The sequence below is a fragment of the Sinohyriopsis cumingii genome, chromosome 7 (assembly GCF_028554795.1).
Source record: "Sinohyriopsis cumingii isolate HCF-2022 chromosome 7, ASM2855479v2, whole genome shotgun sequence".
Lineage (NCBI taxonomy): Eukaryota > Metazoa > Mollusca > Bivalvia > Unionida > Unionidae > Sinohyriopsis > Sinohyriopsis cumingii.
In genome coordinates this window covers 120729531-120750114 of record NC_142967.1, presented here as the reverse complement: position 1 = coordinate 120750114, position 20584 = coordinate 120729531, and the positions used below count along the sequence as shown (strand labels likewise).

The following is a 20584-nucleotide window of genomic DNA, read 5'->3' as shown; positions in this document are numbered from 1 at the left end:
TTAGAACACGGAGATCAATTTAATGCATATTTGTTAGAAACCTGGGATAATGTTTTATGCACAGACGAAACAAAGTATTGTAGCTTATAGTATTCTAATAATAGATAGCATAATATTCACCACTGAGTAATATTGAAGTCCATAACATTGCGTAATAGAATATCACAATTTCTGTTAATACCCTGGATCTTTGAAATAAATACGTAAGTGCTCCATAAATGGGCTGATTTATTTGCACCGGGACCCATCCCTCCTCTGTGTCGTTAGAGCGAATGATACATACTGTTTACATTGCACCGTTTTTTTCTTCCTGAGGATGAAGAAAAACTATTTGGCAGTAACTATCACTATGCTACTTGTGTACCACAGTATGAAGGCCAGAGCGAATACCAATTCAGACCACGACGAACCAGGTAGTTTTAAAATGAATCTGTGTCGGTCAAAAGTAAGTACAGTTTAAAGTTTTAACCTAAAATACGCTCGTTACAAATAGCTACACTTCTATTTTGAAACCAGTTGTACCTTTGTCTAAGGCATGAAGATGGTTGTAGTATGTCCGTCGTATCGCACCTGTGATTCAAAATTGACAATGGTCTTGATGGTGATATGTGTGTTTCAAAGTTAAACCATTTGGGCACTGGTTTGTTTAACTATAACATTTTAGTCACTGGGTTTTTTAAAGGTTAAATAAATGTTTCAACATAGGTTCTGAAGATTAAATATTCATGTAGATGAATGACAATATAATGGAAGTTTGGTCACTCAGTCCATTATAAATAACAACCATCCCTAGATATCTAATTAAATATGGTAGCAATTACTATTGTGTATTTCATTCATGATTGAAATTACGACATATTCTTGAAATTATATAACTGTTGAGAGCTAAATAAATAAAAACATGTATAAACATAATTAATAAACAGTTACTCTTTGATTTGCCTCAACTAGCAATAAAGAAACAACAAGGGGGGGGGGAAGGTTGGACATAACAATGCTGGATGCTGTATTTACTTAAAAAGTTTTTATTTTTAAACTACAAAGTCAGCTATTTTTATTGAAGATATTTTAATTGAAAGCAATAACTGTCCTTGAAGATATATAAGTGAAAAAAGGATAAAAAAATAAACCAAAATATATTCGCACCAATTATTATCGAAACTTTTTCAGTCAAAATGTTTTAATATCAAAACATTCTCGGGTATTCCTAAAATAACTTTTGAGGTTTAGTTTAGTGTAAAGGTATTTTATTGCATAAATTTGCTATTGGAGATTACAAGCGATACAATATTGAAGTTAAAAGATTAAACTCTAAAATCCAATCATTTCACTCGAGAAAAAATAAAATTAGAAAGTTGTTTACTTGTCTCAGTGATTTCTGAATCAAGGGTGGAAACTAAGTCAAAAATAGAAACAGTGTTTCTATTATTAGATATTTATGAAAAGATTTAGTTCAAACTTTTACTGGAAAATATAACGTTCCTAGTAAACAAAATTATATTAAATTGACATATAATGAAATTAAGAATATATATATATATATATATATATATATATATATATATATATATATATATATATATATATATATATATATATATATATATTGAAACCAATTTGTAACGGAAATATTTATATCTTGATTTTCTTTCAATCTTGATTTGTTTCCAATGAGTCACGTTACCTTTGTAAACCAACCCTCCTCGTCTATCCCAAGTTTCATTGTTATGTTTGGAGGAACCCAAAATTACCTTAATTGATTCAGAACATTTGAGCATCCACTGGTCCAGAAAGCACGGCAACACGAAGTAAAACAATAATAGACTCATGCATATAAAGTATCTGGTGTTTTGTTCTTAATGTCTAGCTGGAGTATCAGAATTCGAAATTATAAATGTTCAATTTAGTGCTGTATCATCTATTTCCTTGATTCTTTAAGTTAACATTCAAATGGAATGGAGAATCTAAGTTCACAAATAAGAAATATTAGATCTCTAAAAGAACCAAACTTGGAGACCAGGGAAGAAGTAGAGCTTTAATCAGACCCAACAAATAAGCACTCTTTTATTGTTACAACATGATGCTTGGATACATTAACATTTAAATAAATTTATTTAAATGACACCAGTATGAACTAACATGTCAGAGAGTACAAAGTCGTTCAAAGCCGTGAGTTCTCGTGTCCTGATTTTTTACATATATATATATATATATATATATATATATATATAGAGAGAGAGAGAGAGAGAGAGAGAGAGAGAGACAGAGACAGACAGACAGACAGACAGACACAGACAGACAGACAGGCAGGCAGAGGGAGACAGAAAGATATCACCTATCCATCTCTCATTTTAGTTGATGTCCTGTCGGGAAGAGCCGTTGATTTCAGGAAGATGAGAACCATGGCTCAAATACAAGAGGCGGTAAGTAATCCAGAGAAGTTTGGATTAGATGGAGACGCAGAGAAACCGCAGCTAATGCATTTACATGAAAATGGAAAACTAAATCCTGATGAAAAGGTCAGGTTATTGAAGGAAAATGATGAAAAGAGAGGACCATCTGAGACAATTATGCCGAGGTTCTCTTGCCTGCTTGAAATGGGGACTTCTAAATATGAATCGGAGAGTGGTAGAAGCCACTCCATAGTTGATGAGGTAGCAACCCTGCCTTATGTGGCTAATAATTCGACACTTCCTTCATTGGCCGATAAAAAGGGCAGAAAATTTCGGCAAAAGAGGAACCAAAATCCGAATATCGTCTCCATGGCCAATGATCAAGAAGGAGATGTACAATTTGAATCAAGCGAGCCATTCTTTTACAATTACGAAAACGATAACGACGATGCAACTTCTGAATTAGTGTACGCCGAAATCCCAAACATGGATGAGGGCATGAAAACTCCAGTCCCAAGAGGAAAATAACGACAGAGGGTAGGCGGGGAGCATGCAAATTTAAGGCCAGGTTCTAATGTATCAGAAGGAGACAGACATCATCCTAGAAGATCTGACACGAGTACAAAACGTGACAGATCCAATACAGTATTTGACACGCATCCGGATAAGAACCATATCCTGCCTGTAAAGGTTCTTTTCAGGGTTGGTGGTTTCATTCGCGGACTTTTCGGCTTTTGAAAAAGTAGAACGGTTAAACAGTAAAAAGTTGTCTTTAAATCTTGAATTTATTTAAAAGGGACAATACTGTTGAAACAGTATGAACTTTGGAGCATGCATATTCATGAGGCAGACATACTAATTAGTCATGCTGACCGGGTTTTTCATATATAAATTCTATTAAAAGATGAGATTGCTTTTGTTTGTTTTCTGTCCTGTCCACTTTGTGTCCGACTTGATGGTTTTATTTCTGGACGTTTTGGCTTTGAAAATATTTTAAACGTTTGTTGATAAAAATAATGGTCCTTAAATCTCTATTGTAGTCAAATGTGGAAAACACTGACACTAAAATATTATATTTATTTTCTGAAGTTTATTACACTATAAGGATACATTTTCTTTCTTGCTTTTATTTTCCATACCAGCGTTAAGAAGAGTTATGATTCTGTATCCATTCGCACTGCTTATCTCTGCTATATTTAATAGTTTTGCAATTTCTCTTAAAAAAATTATATATTTTATCGAAGTTGTGTTTGAACAAAAGAATTTGACCAACTGGACCATATATGGGAAAATTACAACCAATTTCGTTGTATCATATCATGCAGACAATCCTTACGATTATTAGAATAAGCAAAAAAAGAGTTTACATTCAAATGAAGCTAAAAACTCGCATTCCATACCAACAACATCACACACACTCACACACACACACACACATACACATACATACATACATACATACATACATACATACATACCTACAGTATAGCGAATGCCACTACGTATGTTTGTAATTAGGCACATCTTTGTATTCGTTCGTAATTGATCCTTATAAAAATCCTCTCTTCCACATTTTTTAACCGGCTTAACCATCTAGCTTCCTAAACTCAGACATAATTGCATATCAGACTGTATCATGGCATACAGATAGAAATTGCATATCAGACTGTATCATTGCATACAGATAGAAATTGCATATCAGACTGTATCATGGCACACATAAAGAAATTGCAGATCAGACTGTATCATGGCATACAGATAGATGTATTAAGGGATACGTACATTTATTCATCTTTCTCTCATCACACATTTTATACATTGCTAATTTAAAAAATAACTGATGCATTGACATATTTAAATAGAGTTTTGATTATTTTCTTTTTATTTAAAATGTCACGGAAGTAAAACAGTTTTATTACCTTTTTTAAAATTGTTATCAATTTCCCACTTTTTTTGTATTCGTTCAATGTCTTTTTGTTTTGATTGCACTTTCTTTGTCATTTTCCTAATTCTTTTTTAATGTTTTCAGTATTTCTTATTTTCTTGTTATTCTTATTCTTGAATATTGCAATCTAAATGCAGTCATGATTACAGTACAAATCAGAAATATATAATGCAGTTTATTCCGCTTGATTTTATATGAATATAGAAACTGTACGTGTCGAAATTTCAGTTTCCTGTATGATTCATTTTACATATACATTTTTACGTGTATCCCGATTTAAGGAGGAAGCAAGCTAAATCAAATGCCTTGAGCAGTAAAAACCTGCGTCACGCAAGTTTAACAGGTTTATACTTATAGTTTTCCTTTCAATAGATGTCTCACATTTTTGCATAAGCATTTTACAGGACAGAAGTATCCAGAGTAAGTACGTTTTAAGGATTTCTTTCCAAACTGATGTGTAAAAACAACTTTCAAGATGACATTGTACAAAGGTCATAATTAATTAGCACGAGAAGAACTAAATATTTTGAAAAATTATAAAAAATTATATAAATAACGATAGGTATAAAATAACGTGTACGTCTGTGTGTCAAATGTACTATACTGTTATATGCTAGAACGACAAGTCTTTTTGTATCTGGAAGCTGATAGAATGAGTTCGAGGTATGACTGCATTTTAACAATGTATTCTATTCCACTCAATATATATATATAATATAACCGGTCACAAAGAAAGTATTTGTTGTTGTTGTTCTAGGGTTTAACGCCATTTTTCAGCACAAGATAGGCTATACATGCGTCCAGTATAACTGGTGGAGGAAGAACCCTGGAAAACCCAGGGAAGAACCACTGACCCACGAGAAGCTACTGGCAGGCTTTCCCACATACCCACGCTAGCCGAGCCTTGGACTCGAACCCACGCAGACAGAGGTGAGATGGCAGTGATCCGGAACGGTGAGCGCTTTAGACCACTCGGCCACTCGGGGCCCCAAGAAAGTATTTGGAATATAGCTTTTATATATATATATATATATATATATATATATATATATATATATATATATATATATATATATATATATATATATATATATATAACCGGTCACAAAGAAAGTATTTGGAATAAAGGAAGAAGGAAACGCGTTTTTCCTCTAAAACGTAAACATAATGTAATTGTTTAGAAAACACGAGATAATCTTACTATCAACTTAGAAAGGGAATATTTATTGTTTTCTTCCAAATTAAATTTATTTAATTAGTTATTTATTGTAATATTGGTATAGAGCGAATATAACTTCAAATTTCTGTGAATTAATTTTGTCTCGGCATAAAAACTATCTGTTGTAGTCTCTGTTTATAATTTTTATTAAGTGTTAAATTGTCTACAAAATGATGAACAGCTAATCTATTACGTATACTCTTTTATTTTGGTTAGAATTGCAAAGCCAAACTATTAAAGAAGTTTTAATTAAGACAGCAAATGGTTTACGTTTTCCTTTACCCTACTGGGATCATAATCAGTTGTACGGAAAGTATCAGTTAAGATACAAATTCAACAAATCTGCATTGCCATATTTTTTCAGAATGAAAAGACAATATATTGCTTTGAACTTAACGGTGCTGCTGTGGTTTCATCTTCCACTTGTTTTCTCAGATGTCCCCAGGAGCAATGGACAAACAGGTTGGTCGGCATTTAGAATCAAACCGTCTGTTACACTTCAAAATTTGTCAGACTCATATGAAATTAACATATAGTTTTAAAGAATTTGGTAAAAGCAATAAAATCAAAATATACGGGTATTAATTTCTATTTTAATTGTAAAGGCAATACCCAACTATATCGGAAAACGGTTGCCATTGGATGATATACAACTATTGCGCTACCATAAGATTTAAACGTCAGTGTAGTCTTCTTCATTTACGAATGTATCACCCATTTAATGTATAAATGCTATAGATTTAAAGTGACATACTGGCTTGGTATGACATATTTGCGGTTATGATAGACGTTGCAGCGTCTTTTTCACTGGTAATTTCGATAGCCTGTATTGACACACTATTGAACTTAAATCCAATAAACTGATCACATCAGAAAAGTAAAATATGCATTTCTCTTAGGTAAAAATGACACCTTGACGTTCGTAAATATCAGCGATACCCATGCGCACGTCATCCGAAATATCCATTCTGTGTTTAGAAGATTAATATGAAAATAAATATAATGTTATTTTTTCTTTTGTTCATTTCTTGACCGCAAGATAATGAAAAGACAACTGTTTACTTATTTTGGGTGACGTCAAATTTTTCCTCAACAGCTGTTATTCTGATTCTGTGTATTAAATTTTAAATTGTCAACGTAAATAGCCTTTTAGACGTAAATAGCCTTTTAGACGTAAATAGCCTTTTAGACGTAAATAGTCTTTTAGACGTAAATAGCCTTTTAAACGTAAATAGCCTTTTAGACGTAAATAGCCTTTTAAACGTAAATAGCCTTTTAAACGTAAATAGTCTTTTAGACGTAAATAGCTTTTTAGACGTAAATAGCCTTTTAAACGTAAATAGTCTTTTAGACGTAAATAGCCTTTTAGACGTAAATAGCCTTTTAAACGTAGTATCGTAACAGAAACCTAATGAACTATAAAGATTCTCGCTCGAGGACATTTCAAGAATCGGGTATATGTTACGTAACCGATCAGATAGTTAAATATTAGTCATTATTTTATTACTTTGACATTAAAACTTCGCAATTACCTGATTTGTTGGACGGAATTGATTGCATTTTCATTTACTTGAGTTTAGGTCATTCTTTTGCTGAAGGAAGTCATAAATTAGAATGGTAATGAGAAAATGATGTTCAACAAATCATAGTTTTAGTGTATTATTAAACCTTGTTATAGCACCACTTGATCTCGTCACATGTTGCCAACGGCTGGTCCACCACTTACTGCCTAATCCCTTGACATGTTGCCAACAGTTGGTCCACCACTTACTGCCTAATCCCTTGACATGTTGCCAACGGCTGGTCCACCACTTACTGCCTAATCCCTTGACATGTTGCCAACAGCTGGTCCACCACTTACTGCCTAATCCCTTGACATGTTGCCAACGGCTGGTCCACCACTTACTGCCTAATCCCTTGACATGTTCCCAACGGCTGGGTCACCACCTAATGCCAAGCCAGAGTGAACGCACAGTATTATATAACGTCAGTTTGTTTGAGGGATCATAAACTAACATGGTCCACAAAAATGGACGGGATCATAAACTAACATGGTCCTCAAAAATGGACAGGATCATAAACTAACATGGTCCTCAAAAATGGACGGGATCATAAACTAACATGGTCCACAAAAATGGACGGGATCATAAACTAACATGGTCCACAAAAATGGACGGGATCATAAACTAACATGGTCCACAAAAATGGATAGGATCATAAACTAACATGGTCCTCAAAAATGGACGGGATCATAAACTAACATGGTCCTCAAAAATGGACGGGATCATAAACTAACATGGTCCACAAAAATGGACGGGATCATAAACTAACATGGTCCACAAAAATGGACAGGATCATAAACTAACATGGTCCTCAAAAATGGACTAGCACGTACAAAATGTATATTATCTTTGATATCCCGAAAAAGTATTGATTAATTTAAGCTTAAATTTGGAGAAAAATAATTAATATATAAGACAGCACGTTTGTTAAATTTTGCAATTTACTTGCAATTAGTAAAACAATTGTATTGAATTTCAATGTAATTTGATTTTTACATTGCACTGCACTGATAATGACGTATAGAGCTTTTTGTATAGATAAAAACAAACACACTGATGAACTTGTCATTTTCCGAGCAAGCTAGTATGATAAATGTACACGTGAGTATGTATCTAAAAATAATAATATGTCATCCGAAACTAATACATTTCAGCTGCACCGGAAAGTGGCACCTCTACCAGAGGCAATGACGCAGAGGTACAGAGACTCAAAGCCCAAATACTGGAAACAATAAATGACCCCAAAATAGGCGAAGTAGAACTGGACGAGATAGTAGGTCAGGTGAAGAGGCTGCATACTGAAAAGGTTTTAAATTCGAATGATATCAACGATATAATTGCAGAAATTACAAGGAGAAGACTTGAAACCATCCCCCATACTGATTTACAGAGTCAGCCCTTGGACACTGCGACGGCAGATAGGAATTTGACACAGAAGAAAACATCCAGGGACAGCAGTTCCAGTCAGGCCGTGAAGGGACGGCCTTTTCGAAATAGGCATGGCGAGTTTCCGCGTCCTGATTACGTGATGCCGACTTTGACAAAGCCTTTAGGCAATAATGATGATCAAGGACCAGTAGAAGCTTCAAAAGACCCATCCGTTGTCAAAACTTATGACGAACATGTAAATTTGGAATCCATGGATATGAAAAAGCAGCAGGATCCGATTGAGAGAACGCCTAACGGCGAGAGCAATGCGGTCCCTAAGATAAAGACGGGAACACACAAATCGAATTCAAACTCAAACATGGGTCAAGTAAAGTCAAATGAGAATTCAGGTCCAAAGCCTACCACGGGACCACAAAAGGCAGATGGAAATCAAGGCGCAGAGCAAACTAAGGGACCAAATAACGCAAATGGCACTCCAGGACCGAAGCCCAACACAGCGAAACAAAATGCAAAGAAAAACACGGGTCCTAAGCCAAAATCGGATAAAAAGAACTCCACCAAGGATAACAAAGATCCAATCCTACCAATCAAGGTCGTCAAAAATGTCGGTAAATTTGTTGGTGGATTTGTTGGATAAAATACTCAGAGTCTATTGCTATTAACTTCCCACCACGATGAAATAAATATTGAACAGAATTAAATAATTATATCCTTGGCTATAAAAAATATTCCATCATATTATCAAAGCCTGCTTTGTTTTTCATTACTTAGTTAAAACAACCGAATCTCTCAGTGTTTCTGAGTATTAAGATAAATAGTTTTATATATTAAAGAAAATATAGATTAGCGTATTGCCTGCATTATAGCCACAAGAATAATTTTCTTCACAGTAAACCAAGCTCTTATTTAAAGTGGACTTATGCCATTCTACAGTTGAGTACCATTCTACGGTTGAGTACAAAGGCTCTCTTCACTATGTCCTCTTTACTCGTACTATTATTTGTATTCCTCTGTGATACACAGTATGGCAACGGTTGGTGGACGATCTAACAGCCATAAACCAGTCTATATTATATTTACATACAACTTAGCGAAATTGTCTGGGCTTCCTCACAAAGTAAAATTAATATCTTGGCGTGTGTAATGCAGTAATAAAACTAATATATATTTGCTTTTAAATATCATTTTGTCTGAATAAGTAAATAAGAATCATGCTTTTCATGAAGCCTTCCCTTTAAAAAATTTGAAAATAGTAATTTCATTTTGGTATTTCTGTTCTTGAAAACACTAGAAAATCTAGAATTTAGAAGCTTGCATATATCCAGTTATAAGACACGTAAACATGAAACGGGGGAAAGATGATCAACGCCATTGAAAAAAGGACATTTCCAAACTGAGAATAATCACTATATGCTAGCCTAACTAGCTGACAGTAGTTAGCATTATCAAGAAAACACATAAAAATGTATGTTCATGAGAAAGACTTCTGATTTCTAAATATCCATGATGCAGAACAATTTTTGCACGAAAGAGTCGAAGGCTTGCACAGTGCGAACGCATAAAATGTATATTGTTTTGTTCTTTCATCGCAATACATCTATCTATCTATCTATCTATCTATCGGTCTTTCTTCCTATATGTCTATTTATCTCTCTAAATAAATATATGTCTGTCTATATATCTCTCTATTTATCTATCTCTCTATCTATCTATCTATCTATCTAGCTGTAACGTTTTTGACTGTTAGGTACTTTTTCACTTTTTGATACAACAACCCCAGACACTAGTGACACTGTATTTGTTAAAGACACCTTGTGCAATAAACTGGATTATAATATGACAGAGACAAACCTTTGTGTGTAGTCTATACACATTTATTCCAAACGCAAAATTCAAATAAGTTATATACTAATAAACTGAATATTCAGTAGTCGCCTAGATTCACGGAAATACGTCACATTGGTGGAGATGTGAACTTTGACATCAGGTCTGACATTCGGGTATATTTCTTGTACGGTTGATTTTTATCCTTGCTTGCAATCACTGGTGTGAAGTGGAACATATCGCCAAGTTCTGTGTCAGTATGACTTGACTCCTACTTAGTGTACTATTGCTTAATAGCTGTGGTTGACTCCTACTTAGTGTACTATTGCTTAATAGCTGTGGTTGACTCCTACTTAGTGTACTACTGCTTAATAGTGTCAGTGTGACTTGACTCCTACTTAGTGTACTATTGCTTAATAGCTGTGGTCAGTGTGACTTGACCCCTACTTAGTGTACTATTGCTTAATGGCTGTGGAAAGGCGGGGAGTTAATATTGAGGAGATTCTCTTTATTCGTGTAATATAAAATCTTGGGCAGAAAACGACTTTATCACTTCGAATTCTCGTACATGATGTTAACTGGAGTTAATTGGACTGCAATATATCAGGGGGAGCTAGCTTATCCTGCAACAGCTTTCAACACATGAAAGAGTTGTGTCCCTTAGACGGCGTCCTCACTGATGGCTACCTAATTAGGATGTGATATCGGGAGGAAGGTTATGTTCGATCGACGAACACAGAGATGTTCATTAGATCGAGAGTTTCAGTCCAAGAAAGTGTGATATTTGAAGATCAATATATACATTCAATGATCACACATGCATTTATAAAACTTAACAGGTGTGATACGAGGAAATAATTATTTTAATCCAATGATCACACAATGTTTAATAGTAAATTGTGGTATGTGAAGAGAAATTGGACTCATTCAATAACCACACACGATTAATAAAAATGGGGCGATGTGTCGTGAGAAAACGTCACCATTGATTACTCAAATGAAGTTTTATAGTTGCAATGTATAAATTCTACTTTAAATACTGTAATTAAAACATCAGTTATATGTATTTTAAACTTCTTTACTACCGAAATTATTAATGCAATAAAATAGTTGCAAAATAAATACTAAGTAAATTATAGAAGTAATTAAAATAAATTAAAGTAGACACCTAAATCTTGATATATTGACTCTTAAACCTGGTTATTATGCGGTACTTACACACCCAACGAACGTGGGCTTCAGACGCTTTTTTTTGCTTACTTGCTTGTGCACCGGTTTTTATTGTGCTACCGATTCAGACTTTTCCGGGCTTTAAATACCGTATATTTGGAAACTTTCTGGCAAACCAATGAAAGGTGGAAGACTGTTGGAAATGTGTTGGAGGTTGGAGAACTTGTAAAATTGTTGAAAATTCCTCACTCGTCTTGAGACTATAAAGCTAGATATTATTTCCAACTAAATATATGTATTTGTTTGTTTGAAATTATCAACAGGGGAAAATACTGTATTCAAAATGTATCCAAAACCATTGCTGAACCGCAGTTTCGTAACTCAAATTGCCATCCGTACAAGTGTACCATACTGGACCTATCTTGCGCACGCTCAGTGAGCTATAAACAGCAATGGCAGCGACCTACGAATTCTACACAGTGATTGATGAAATGATGTCCAGGAATATGATATCCCCAGTAAAACGTCTCCTTATAACGTCAAATTAGCAAACGCGTCCTTCTAATTCGTCCATAGCTCATATGTACATGTACACATCGTGTGTACCGTAATCAGCTGTCAGTTACAGTGACTATTATTGTTTTAACTGTACAATCTTTACTTCCTGTTTGATAAATGTACTTACTGAAAAACAAAATCTGTGTAGTAATTGTGGTGTTCTTATCGGTCGTTTATAACAGTATTCCAGGAACATTCTTCAATTACCGTAAAGACCTTGAAAGCTCCGTCTCTTACATTCCATCCATCCATCCATCTACATGGAAACTTGTTGTACTGGACGCATCTATCTGAAGATGAACAGCGTAGAAAGGAACGCATACAGAACCCATTTCTCAAAGTTCGCTTTTTTTGGTGTCATTTCTGAACAAAAGACCTTTCCTGATAAGGACACAGTTATGAGGTCCTTTCGGATCCCTGATAGCGTCACTGCACCCACTTCTACATAATTACTTAATGCAAAAACGAAATATTCGCCAACGCTGTCCTTTACCTATAGCACTCACTGTCATTCACTAATCGTTTACATAGGTACGTGCGTACGTACGTGCGAGCGTGAGTACGCACATACATACATACATACATGCTTAGGTACATACGTACAAACCGCTCCGATGGCCTAGTGGTTAGAACGTCCGCCTCGGATGCGGCAGGTAGTGGGTTCGATCCCCGGCCGAGTCATACCAAAGACTTATAAAAATGGTACTAACAGCTGCCTCGCATGGCATTAAGAGGTTAGTGTTAGGACTGTTCGGCATGGTGTCAGGATAATGTGACTGTGGGACATGTCTGGAGCATTACGTCACAGTGCTAGACAATACTATAAACTGCCACACTGCAGACATTGTAGCAATATGACTGCAAAATTGTTAAAGCTACGTTAAAAATTCAAATCACACACACACACATACGTACGTACGTACATGCGTGCGAGCGTACATACATACATACATACATACATAAAGACAGACACTTAGGACTTGTCGCTTAATGTAGTTTCTTCATACAGTATTTAGGGGATATTGTGTTTTATATGATTTGTACGAATGATAATTTATGTTTGAATGTGTGAACAGGAATGATGGCATATAGATCATTTTAAAAATTTAGATTTGCATATTTAGAAAGAAAATTAGTGTGTGTGTGTGCCTGTGTGTGTGTTTGTGTTCGATGCAATGTTCAGTTACACACCAACCTGCCTGACAAGGACACACGGCAGGGGAAATCGTGGTTATTTTCCCTTTTATTTACTAAAATACACTAGATAATGAAATGAGAAAATTTGAAATAATTGATAAATATGTACGAAATTATTGAATAAAACTTAAATGGTTGATTATTCGAGAATGTATGTGGTGATTTTACGTTAGCGGAGCAGCTACAACGCAGATATAAAAAAGTATTGTTTAGAAGGAAAAATAAACATTGAAAGCAAATCGTGGCCTCTATCAAGAAGGAAATGTAGAATAATGAATCAAAACCAATACTTTCAAAATATAAACATCAAAATACTAAAGAAAACAAACACATCGACCAACTCAATAACAACGATCCTGTCCCCTAAGATTAGAACCGGTGGTCTCCGTGTTCTGTTGCAGGACAGCTTCTATGCCTCCTGTCTCCAGAGAAGTCAACCACTTTTTCAAAGTGTTCTCTTCGGAAACGATGGTCAGTGACTATTCCAGATACACAGACAACTTCTCTTATGAACCCATCACAAAATATGTATTGTATTATTTCTAAATAGGATGATCCATAACAATGTACCATGGCTAAGCCATTAATTTCTGCTCCCAATTCACAAGCAATTCAAGAGATCAAATGTTCTTCTTGATCACCTTGACATCACGACTTTATTTAACATTCTTGTTCACGTGCGGTCTGTGACTGTTGTGGTTGTTTCTATATATATTAAACACAGTGCTCGCCTATTGCCATTGGTTCGTGTTCCATCTTTTGCTTCTTTTATAATCTTAATCACTTCTATAGAGCTGTTGACTTCTTAAATATTGTTGATTCTGCATAAAAGATAACGTTTTCTTATTCACAAAAAATCTACTGCAAACTTAAGTCGCAAAAAGTCTGGCCGAAATCAGTTCGAACCAGGGAATGAGAAACAATCTTTCGTCGGTGGAATTTATAAAAAATTACATCGATGCTTCTAAGGCTGCAAAAAAGCAATACCTCGATACAAATATCGCTGAGTTCTCCACCACCACCACGTGCAATAACATCATTGGGACCAATTGAGGGACCAAAACATCAATTTTTAAAGGTGCCAGTTCTGGCTCACATTTATCCATCTTAGGAGTATTTCATCGCCGATGGTTGGAATGGGTATAGTAATAAACAATCACCAACCCGATGGATTTTTAATAATTTGTGCTATGAAAGGTGATAATGCTAAAATATCTTTTACATGTGCACCATCAGTATCACTAGTCGCGTAAGACGAAATTCAATTAGAAGGACTCATCATCTTTCCAGTCGTGTACTTAATCGTTTTGAACGTTTGTGGTTCATATTTATCATTATATCTTAGCAGTGGATTCTGAACAGCAGTGTGATTAAAATATTGCAGAATGTGTAGACGAGGTGTTGGATCAACTGACAAAGGATGCCAAAATCAACGATAACTTTTTTTCCACTTGAAGATGCATATTAGTGTGAATACGGCATTACTAAACGATCAAGATAAAAACTGAGATTTTGAATCTCCCTGGTGCTTTACCACCATATTGAAAACAAATTTGAATCATTGCTAAAGCACTATAAAACGTCCAGTCGCTGATTACACTGCCAGGCGTGAAAACACCATCGGACTATTTTTACAATGAAAAAGTTAAATTTACCGGCAAAAAGATATTCTGATTACATTTCCCGTTGATAATATTGCACCTACATTGAAGCATCTAAAAAGAGAAAGATCTATACCATTATTCAACAAGGACGCATTCGTCCATGTAACAGTTCTTGGGGAAAATCAATCGTTTTTCAGACGGAAGTAAGAAGTATGACATGGTGCAAACATAAATAATACCAAGGCAGTTACTTTCTGTGATTATATGGCAGTTGTACCAGTCAAAAATGAATACTTGGTGCGAGGTCGGCGTAAGTCTTGCACGCGAACAAGTCTACCTGTCAAACATTTGTACTTCACGATGACAATATAAGTAAAAGAAATACGGTGAATCCTCAAAATTACGGTCGCGACAAAATAATTGAAGTAGAACAACACGTGCGAGGTAATTCTGAAGAAAAAAAAACACTCGCAAAAATAAAAATTTGTTTCTTGCTGATTGTTGGCGAAACCACCGCCGCGACCATTATTGGCCTTGGTGTTTGAAATTACAACTTTAGCAATTATCATTTATAGACCAGTCAGATTTGGTGTATGAAAATATCGCGAGTAACCGGTTGCGCTGGAGGCCTTGAAAATAATTCCGTTACGGCTGTATTCGCGAATACGTGTCTATTCAGAAAATCTCTCTGCAGCACAAAGTAGTCTGGATGCAATCGGTAAACTATACTTGGTGTCTATCGAGTATAGTTTATAGCATAGAGTTCGAGGCCATGTTGATTGAAATGTAAAACCACCTTTGTTTCCAAGCACATCTACGGAACAGGGGAGCTAGCAATCTAAAACAGGTAACTGGCTCACATTTAATAAAATTAGAATTAATCTAGCTGACGGAAGCTTCATTGGTATCATTGGGGCGCCTTGTGTGAACTTTACTTGAGGGCTCGTGCGGGTGGCAATAAAAAATGCACGCACGTGTAAACGATCTCAGTGGAAAAAGTCATGGGAGATATAGAAGGGCTTTAGTGGTTGGGAACAAGAGTTGGCCAGGCGGCCTCATACCACTAGTATCCTACTACGTTAAGTCAAGTTCTTTAAAGCTATTTTATATAAAACTTTTCATAACATATCTCCATGATATATACGTGAGCTCCTTATTCCAGATTCTCATATCTTTTCAAACGATCTGGGGTCTACTTCGAATTCTACTCTTCATTTTTCCTAAAATAAAAGGAATCTGTACTAAATATTCCGCATCAGATTTATACTTGGCTTGATTCCTGCCACTGCTTTCCCACGTCGCAAACCTAACTGTATAACGTGTATGCTTGAATCTAATGTGTATGGGGATGTGTGTATATTGTATAGTTGCATATGTCTGTATGCATATTGAATAGCTACATGTGTTTGTATGCATCCTGTATAGATACATGTATGTATGTATATTGCATAGTTAATGTGTATATGATTGTATAGTTTTTATGTGTGTGTCATACACTGTAAAAGTAAGAGTAGTATTTACATACGTTGAAATTCTTTTATTTAATGACTACATGAATGATTGGTTGATTTTGAGCCAACAGAATTATCCTGAGTAAACACAACTGTTATTCTTTTCTTCTTCTTCTTCTTCTTCTTCTTCTTCTTATTATTATTATTATTATTATTATTTTGTCATTATTTTGTTATAATAGTTTGGGTCGTTGGGTGGGTGGGTGCACGTTTATTGCATTTAGGTGGTTATATCCTATCTATTACACTGGTCTACAGCCCAACTGCTTCCGAAATAAATGTAGTGAAACTTCCCTAATTCTGGGTCACTGAGAACGAAAATGATGCTTAAAATTGTTGATTGGCTCTAGTTTTAAAGATATGATACTGGGTCAGTATATAAATCATTGACCTGGGAATGACGGAGGATAAGCGAGTTAGAAAGGACAGGGATCTCAATTTAAACCGGAAATGACTAAAATACATCTTTGACTAGATCTATGAATAAATCTATTACTGGGTTTTGACATTACGTGTTTTTTAGACAGAACAATGAATGATGCAATCTGAAGCTGGTATTGCGTCACACATACAATGAATTGCATCCGATAGGTTATAGATGATGAAGTAATACATAACCTTACTTCACTCTGCTGAACAAATTACCATATATCAGCTCTAGAAATCATAGTGTCGTGCTCTCTTATTTCTCAGTGTTTGATTCTGCAAAGAGACATATTTCTGTTGAGCCAAAGTGAGCAGAGATGCCTCGTACTTGTGTAAGCAATGCAGATAACTTCTGCTATGTTTGTGGTGATGTGACTTTTGCATTACAAAAGCCCAGTATGACTATTATGGTTAGGAATGCCTATCACCTTTAATTTGGCTACATAATTGGAGATCAGTACAAGAGGTGGGCCCTACACATATACTGGAACACTTGTGCAATAAATCTTCGCGAGTGGTGGTACAGGAATTGTGAATCTATGCCTTTTGCAGTGCCAATGATTTGGAGAGAGCCAGGAGATCATATCAGCAATTGTTACTTCATTATAATGCCTCCAGTTGGGAAAGGTGTGTCAAAAAAGAAAAAATGGACTATGAATTATCATAACATTTTATCTGCTCTACGCCCAGTACCCAACAGAGAAGGACTGCCAGTTTCTGATGCACCAGAATCATTCTCACCTGAGTCAGACGAGGATGTGGAAGAGGAAGAAGATGAAACTTCTAGTCCTAAATCATCAATGTCACATGACCCATATTTTCTCCCATTCTCCTCCTCTGAACCACATATCATAACACATAACCATCTTAGAGTAAGGCAGGCAGAGCTGCTGGGCTCCAGACTAAAGCAGCAGAATCTCCTAGTAGGTGATGTTATTGTTTCCATGTTCCGTGACCGTCAAAAAGATATTGTCACATTCTTCTTCATGGAAGGGGATCTTGTAGCCTGCAACAACAACGATGGTGTGATGGCAGCCCTCAATCTCGTTCATGATCCAGATGAGTGGTGACTGTTCATTGATTCGTCAAAGACGAGTCTAAAATCTGCTTTGCTGCATAATGGCAACGTTTTGCCATCTATTCCAGTTCATCATGCAATCTATGAAAACATGAAACAATTTTGGAGATGCATAAACTATGACCAACATCAGTGGCCTTTTTTGTGGCCAAATAGACAATGAATAAGGACTAAACTATGTACTTATATATACATAGTAGTTTTGTGCCTTTTGTTTCATTATAAATCTCATTTATAAAACCCTTTCGCTGTTTTTTTTAAAGTGTTACATAAACAGGACAGGTGAAATATTGTGACGGCAAGCAACAATAAACACATATAATTAAAATTCTACAATCTACACAATATACCTATATGTAAAATGTAAAACATTATTTATCTTGAAAACAGTAGCCAATCAATTGTGCCAAATTGTCAAATTTGAATTCTGCGCATCAAAATCCATAATAAATAGCATATTTAATCTCTGAAGCATACGACTTCTAAAAAATTGTAGACTAGTGTTACAAGTAAACAGCACATTGTCCTTTAGAATGGGGCAATACTCTACTTGTATGAATTACTGCAACTTGTCTTTCAGCCAGAGACAATATTCTTCTTCCATGAATTGCTCTATTAAACATGTTTCATGTTTCTCAGGCTGGAGCAATACTCTTTTTTGAATAAATTCTGCAACTCGTTTTTAAGTCTGAGAAAATGATTTTCATGTACGAATTACTTGTTATGTAAATCAATTTGCATGATTTGTTGTTTTTGTTTATTTTTTATTTCATTATATGCTGTTGATAATGTGAAATTGTATGCTGTACTTGTCCTTGTCCGAAATTTAATTCATTTACTACCTGGCCTGAATTATTGATTTTGGTTTTGTAGTAAACATGTTTATCTCAATCGATTCTTGAAATTTGGAAATTCCCGATGGATTTCCGGGTGTACCTGTAGTTTGCTTCACATTCTAAATTATAATTCACACAATAAACAATCTAATTATAACTAACATTTTATTTTGTAAAGATTTAGAACTTTCCTGATTGACAGTTTCCATTAAGTAATAGTTTTAGTAGATAATGCTAATTGTGACCTGAGGTCAAGTAGAGAAGTATATGACTTCTCACCGGAAAAAAGGATATTCATTTGTGATTTAAGATCTTGGCAGAATGAATTAAATTATGTTGTGCCCAGTAATTCTTTGGTGCTGAAATTTATTTCTTCAAATTGTTTAATTCAAGTGATTTTTGTATGGAAATACAGAGTGATCATAACATAAAAGAACACAATATTCTTAAACAGAGACATTCGCTGGAATTTATATTGATTTCAAACTGGAATTATAGTCTTGCGATTCAACGAATACTTATGGTACAACACCAAGATACAAGCTATCACAGGCATATCAACACCAACAGCATTGGATTTAATTTGGATTTCCACTAAAATTTACTGAGAAGTTTTGTAAGGACATGTGTCTGTCATTCTATGATTTTTTTAGGATTTAATTTGATATAACATAAGCTACTTTTACATATTCACTTTCTATTCTAGGAAATAAATTATTCGTTGAAGTTTACAAAGCTTGTCGCTTTTAACTCTTTTGTGAGACCATATATTTGTAACATACTGTAACTTCTGCCGTGGAAAAAAAAAAACAAATTGTATTAGGTCCTACAATGATCATAGTTCGTGTTCTTTGTAGTCAATGTATGGCATCATATATTTAGCTGCCCAAATCAGTTCCCAGAAAACTATATCAGGTTAGGATTTTGTAAAACTTACATGTAAATGTTAAAATTTGCCTTGATGAACTTTTCATAAGGTAAGCAATTTTGAAACCATAAATTGACGATTTTATCCTCTTCTTCAGTAACAGTGGTCGATCACGTTTTGTAATCTGGTTAGTTTTATATCCAGATTTTATTTTAGAAATCCGCGGAGTATAAATGGAAAGATTGGAAACATGACATAGGATTATACGTTTATACCATGTGGCATAGAATTTTTATTATTTATACTATTTGACATAGGACTTGTATATTTATATTATATAACATAAGACTTAAACTTTGCGACATAGGATTTATCGGTTTGCAATATGTGACATAGGACATATTGGTTTATACTCTGTGGTATATTACCTGTATGTTTGTACTATGTGTCATAGGATTTATATGTTTACAATATGTGACATAGGATTTATATCTTTATAATATGTGACATAGGGCTTATATGTTAACACCATGTGGCACATGACTTATATGATTATATTGTTTGATATAGAACTTTGTCACGTTTGCTCAACCCAGTTCGTAGTTCGTGAACAGACTAAGGTATTGGTACAAGCCATGTTTAATGCCTGAACATAGCTGCGGGCTAGAATTAATCTCTTACGCAAGGTTACCGTGACCAGAGAGAAAATCCGGCATCTTGAATCGGCACAGGCGTTAGATCAAGCAACTTCACACCTAGGTGATACAGCTTTGTCACAGATAAGAGGAACCGCGAGTGGGTGTGTTCTAAGTCCGTCCCCACGTTGACAGACAGCAAGAAGGACATTGTCCGCTAAATTTTATTGGATCTAATCAAAGCGACATCCAATCGAAATTAAGACGGAGGATGTGATAACAATTTCGATCCGAACTATAACTTCTAACTAGCAAGCAAAAATTTAGTTTCGCCTAGGAAGACTGCTGATCAATAGGGTTACTCCGAGA

The 20584-nt window shown here is 35.0% G+C and overlaps 1 protein-coding gene across 1 annotated transcript; it reads left to right on the top strand.

Annotated features, from left to right (window-relative positions):
* Positions 1-5922: 5922 nt before the first annotated feature.
* LOC149796038 (uncharacterized) lies at positions 5923-9219 on the top strand. The gene is made up of 2 exons (XM_089963917.1): positions 5923-6019; positions 8274-9219. Exons 1-2 carry the CDS (start codon positions 5923-5925, stop codon positions 9143-9145), a joined length of 969 nt encoding a protein of 322 aa, XP_089820043.1. The 3' UTR covers positions 9146-9219.
* The last annotated feature ends 11365 nt before the right edge of the window (positions 9220-20584 follow it).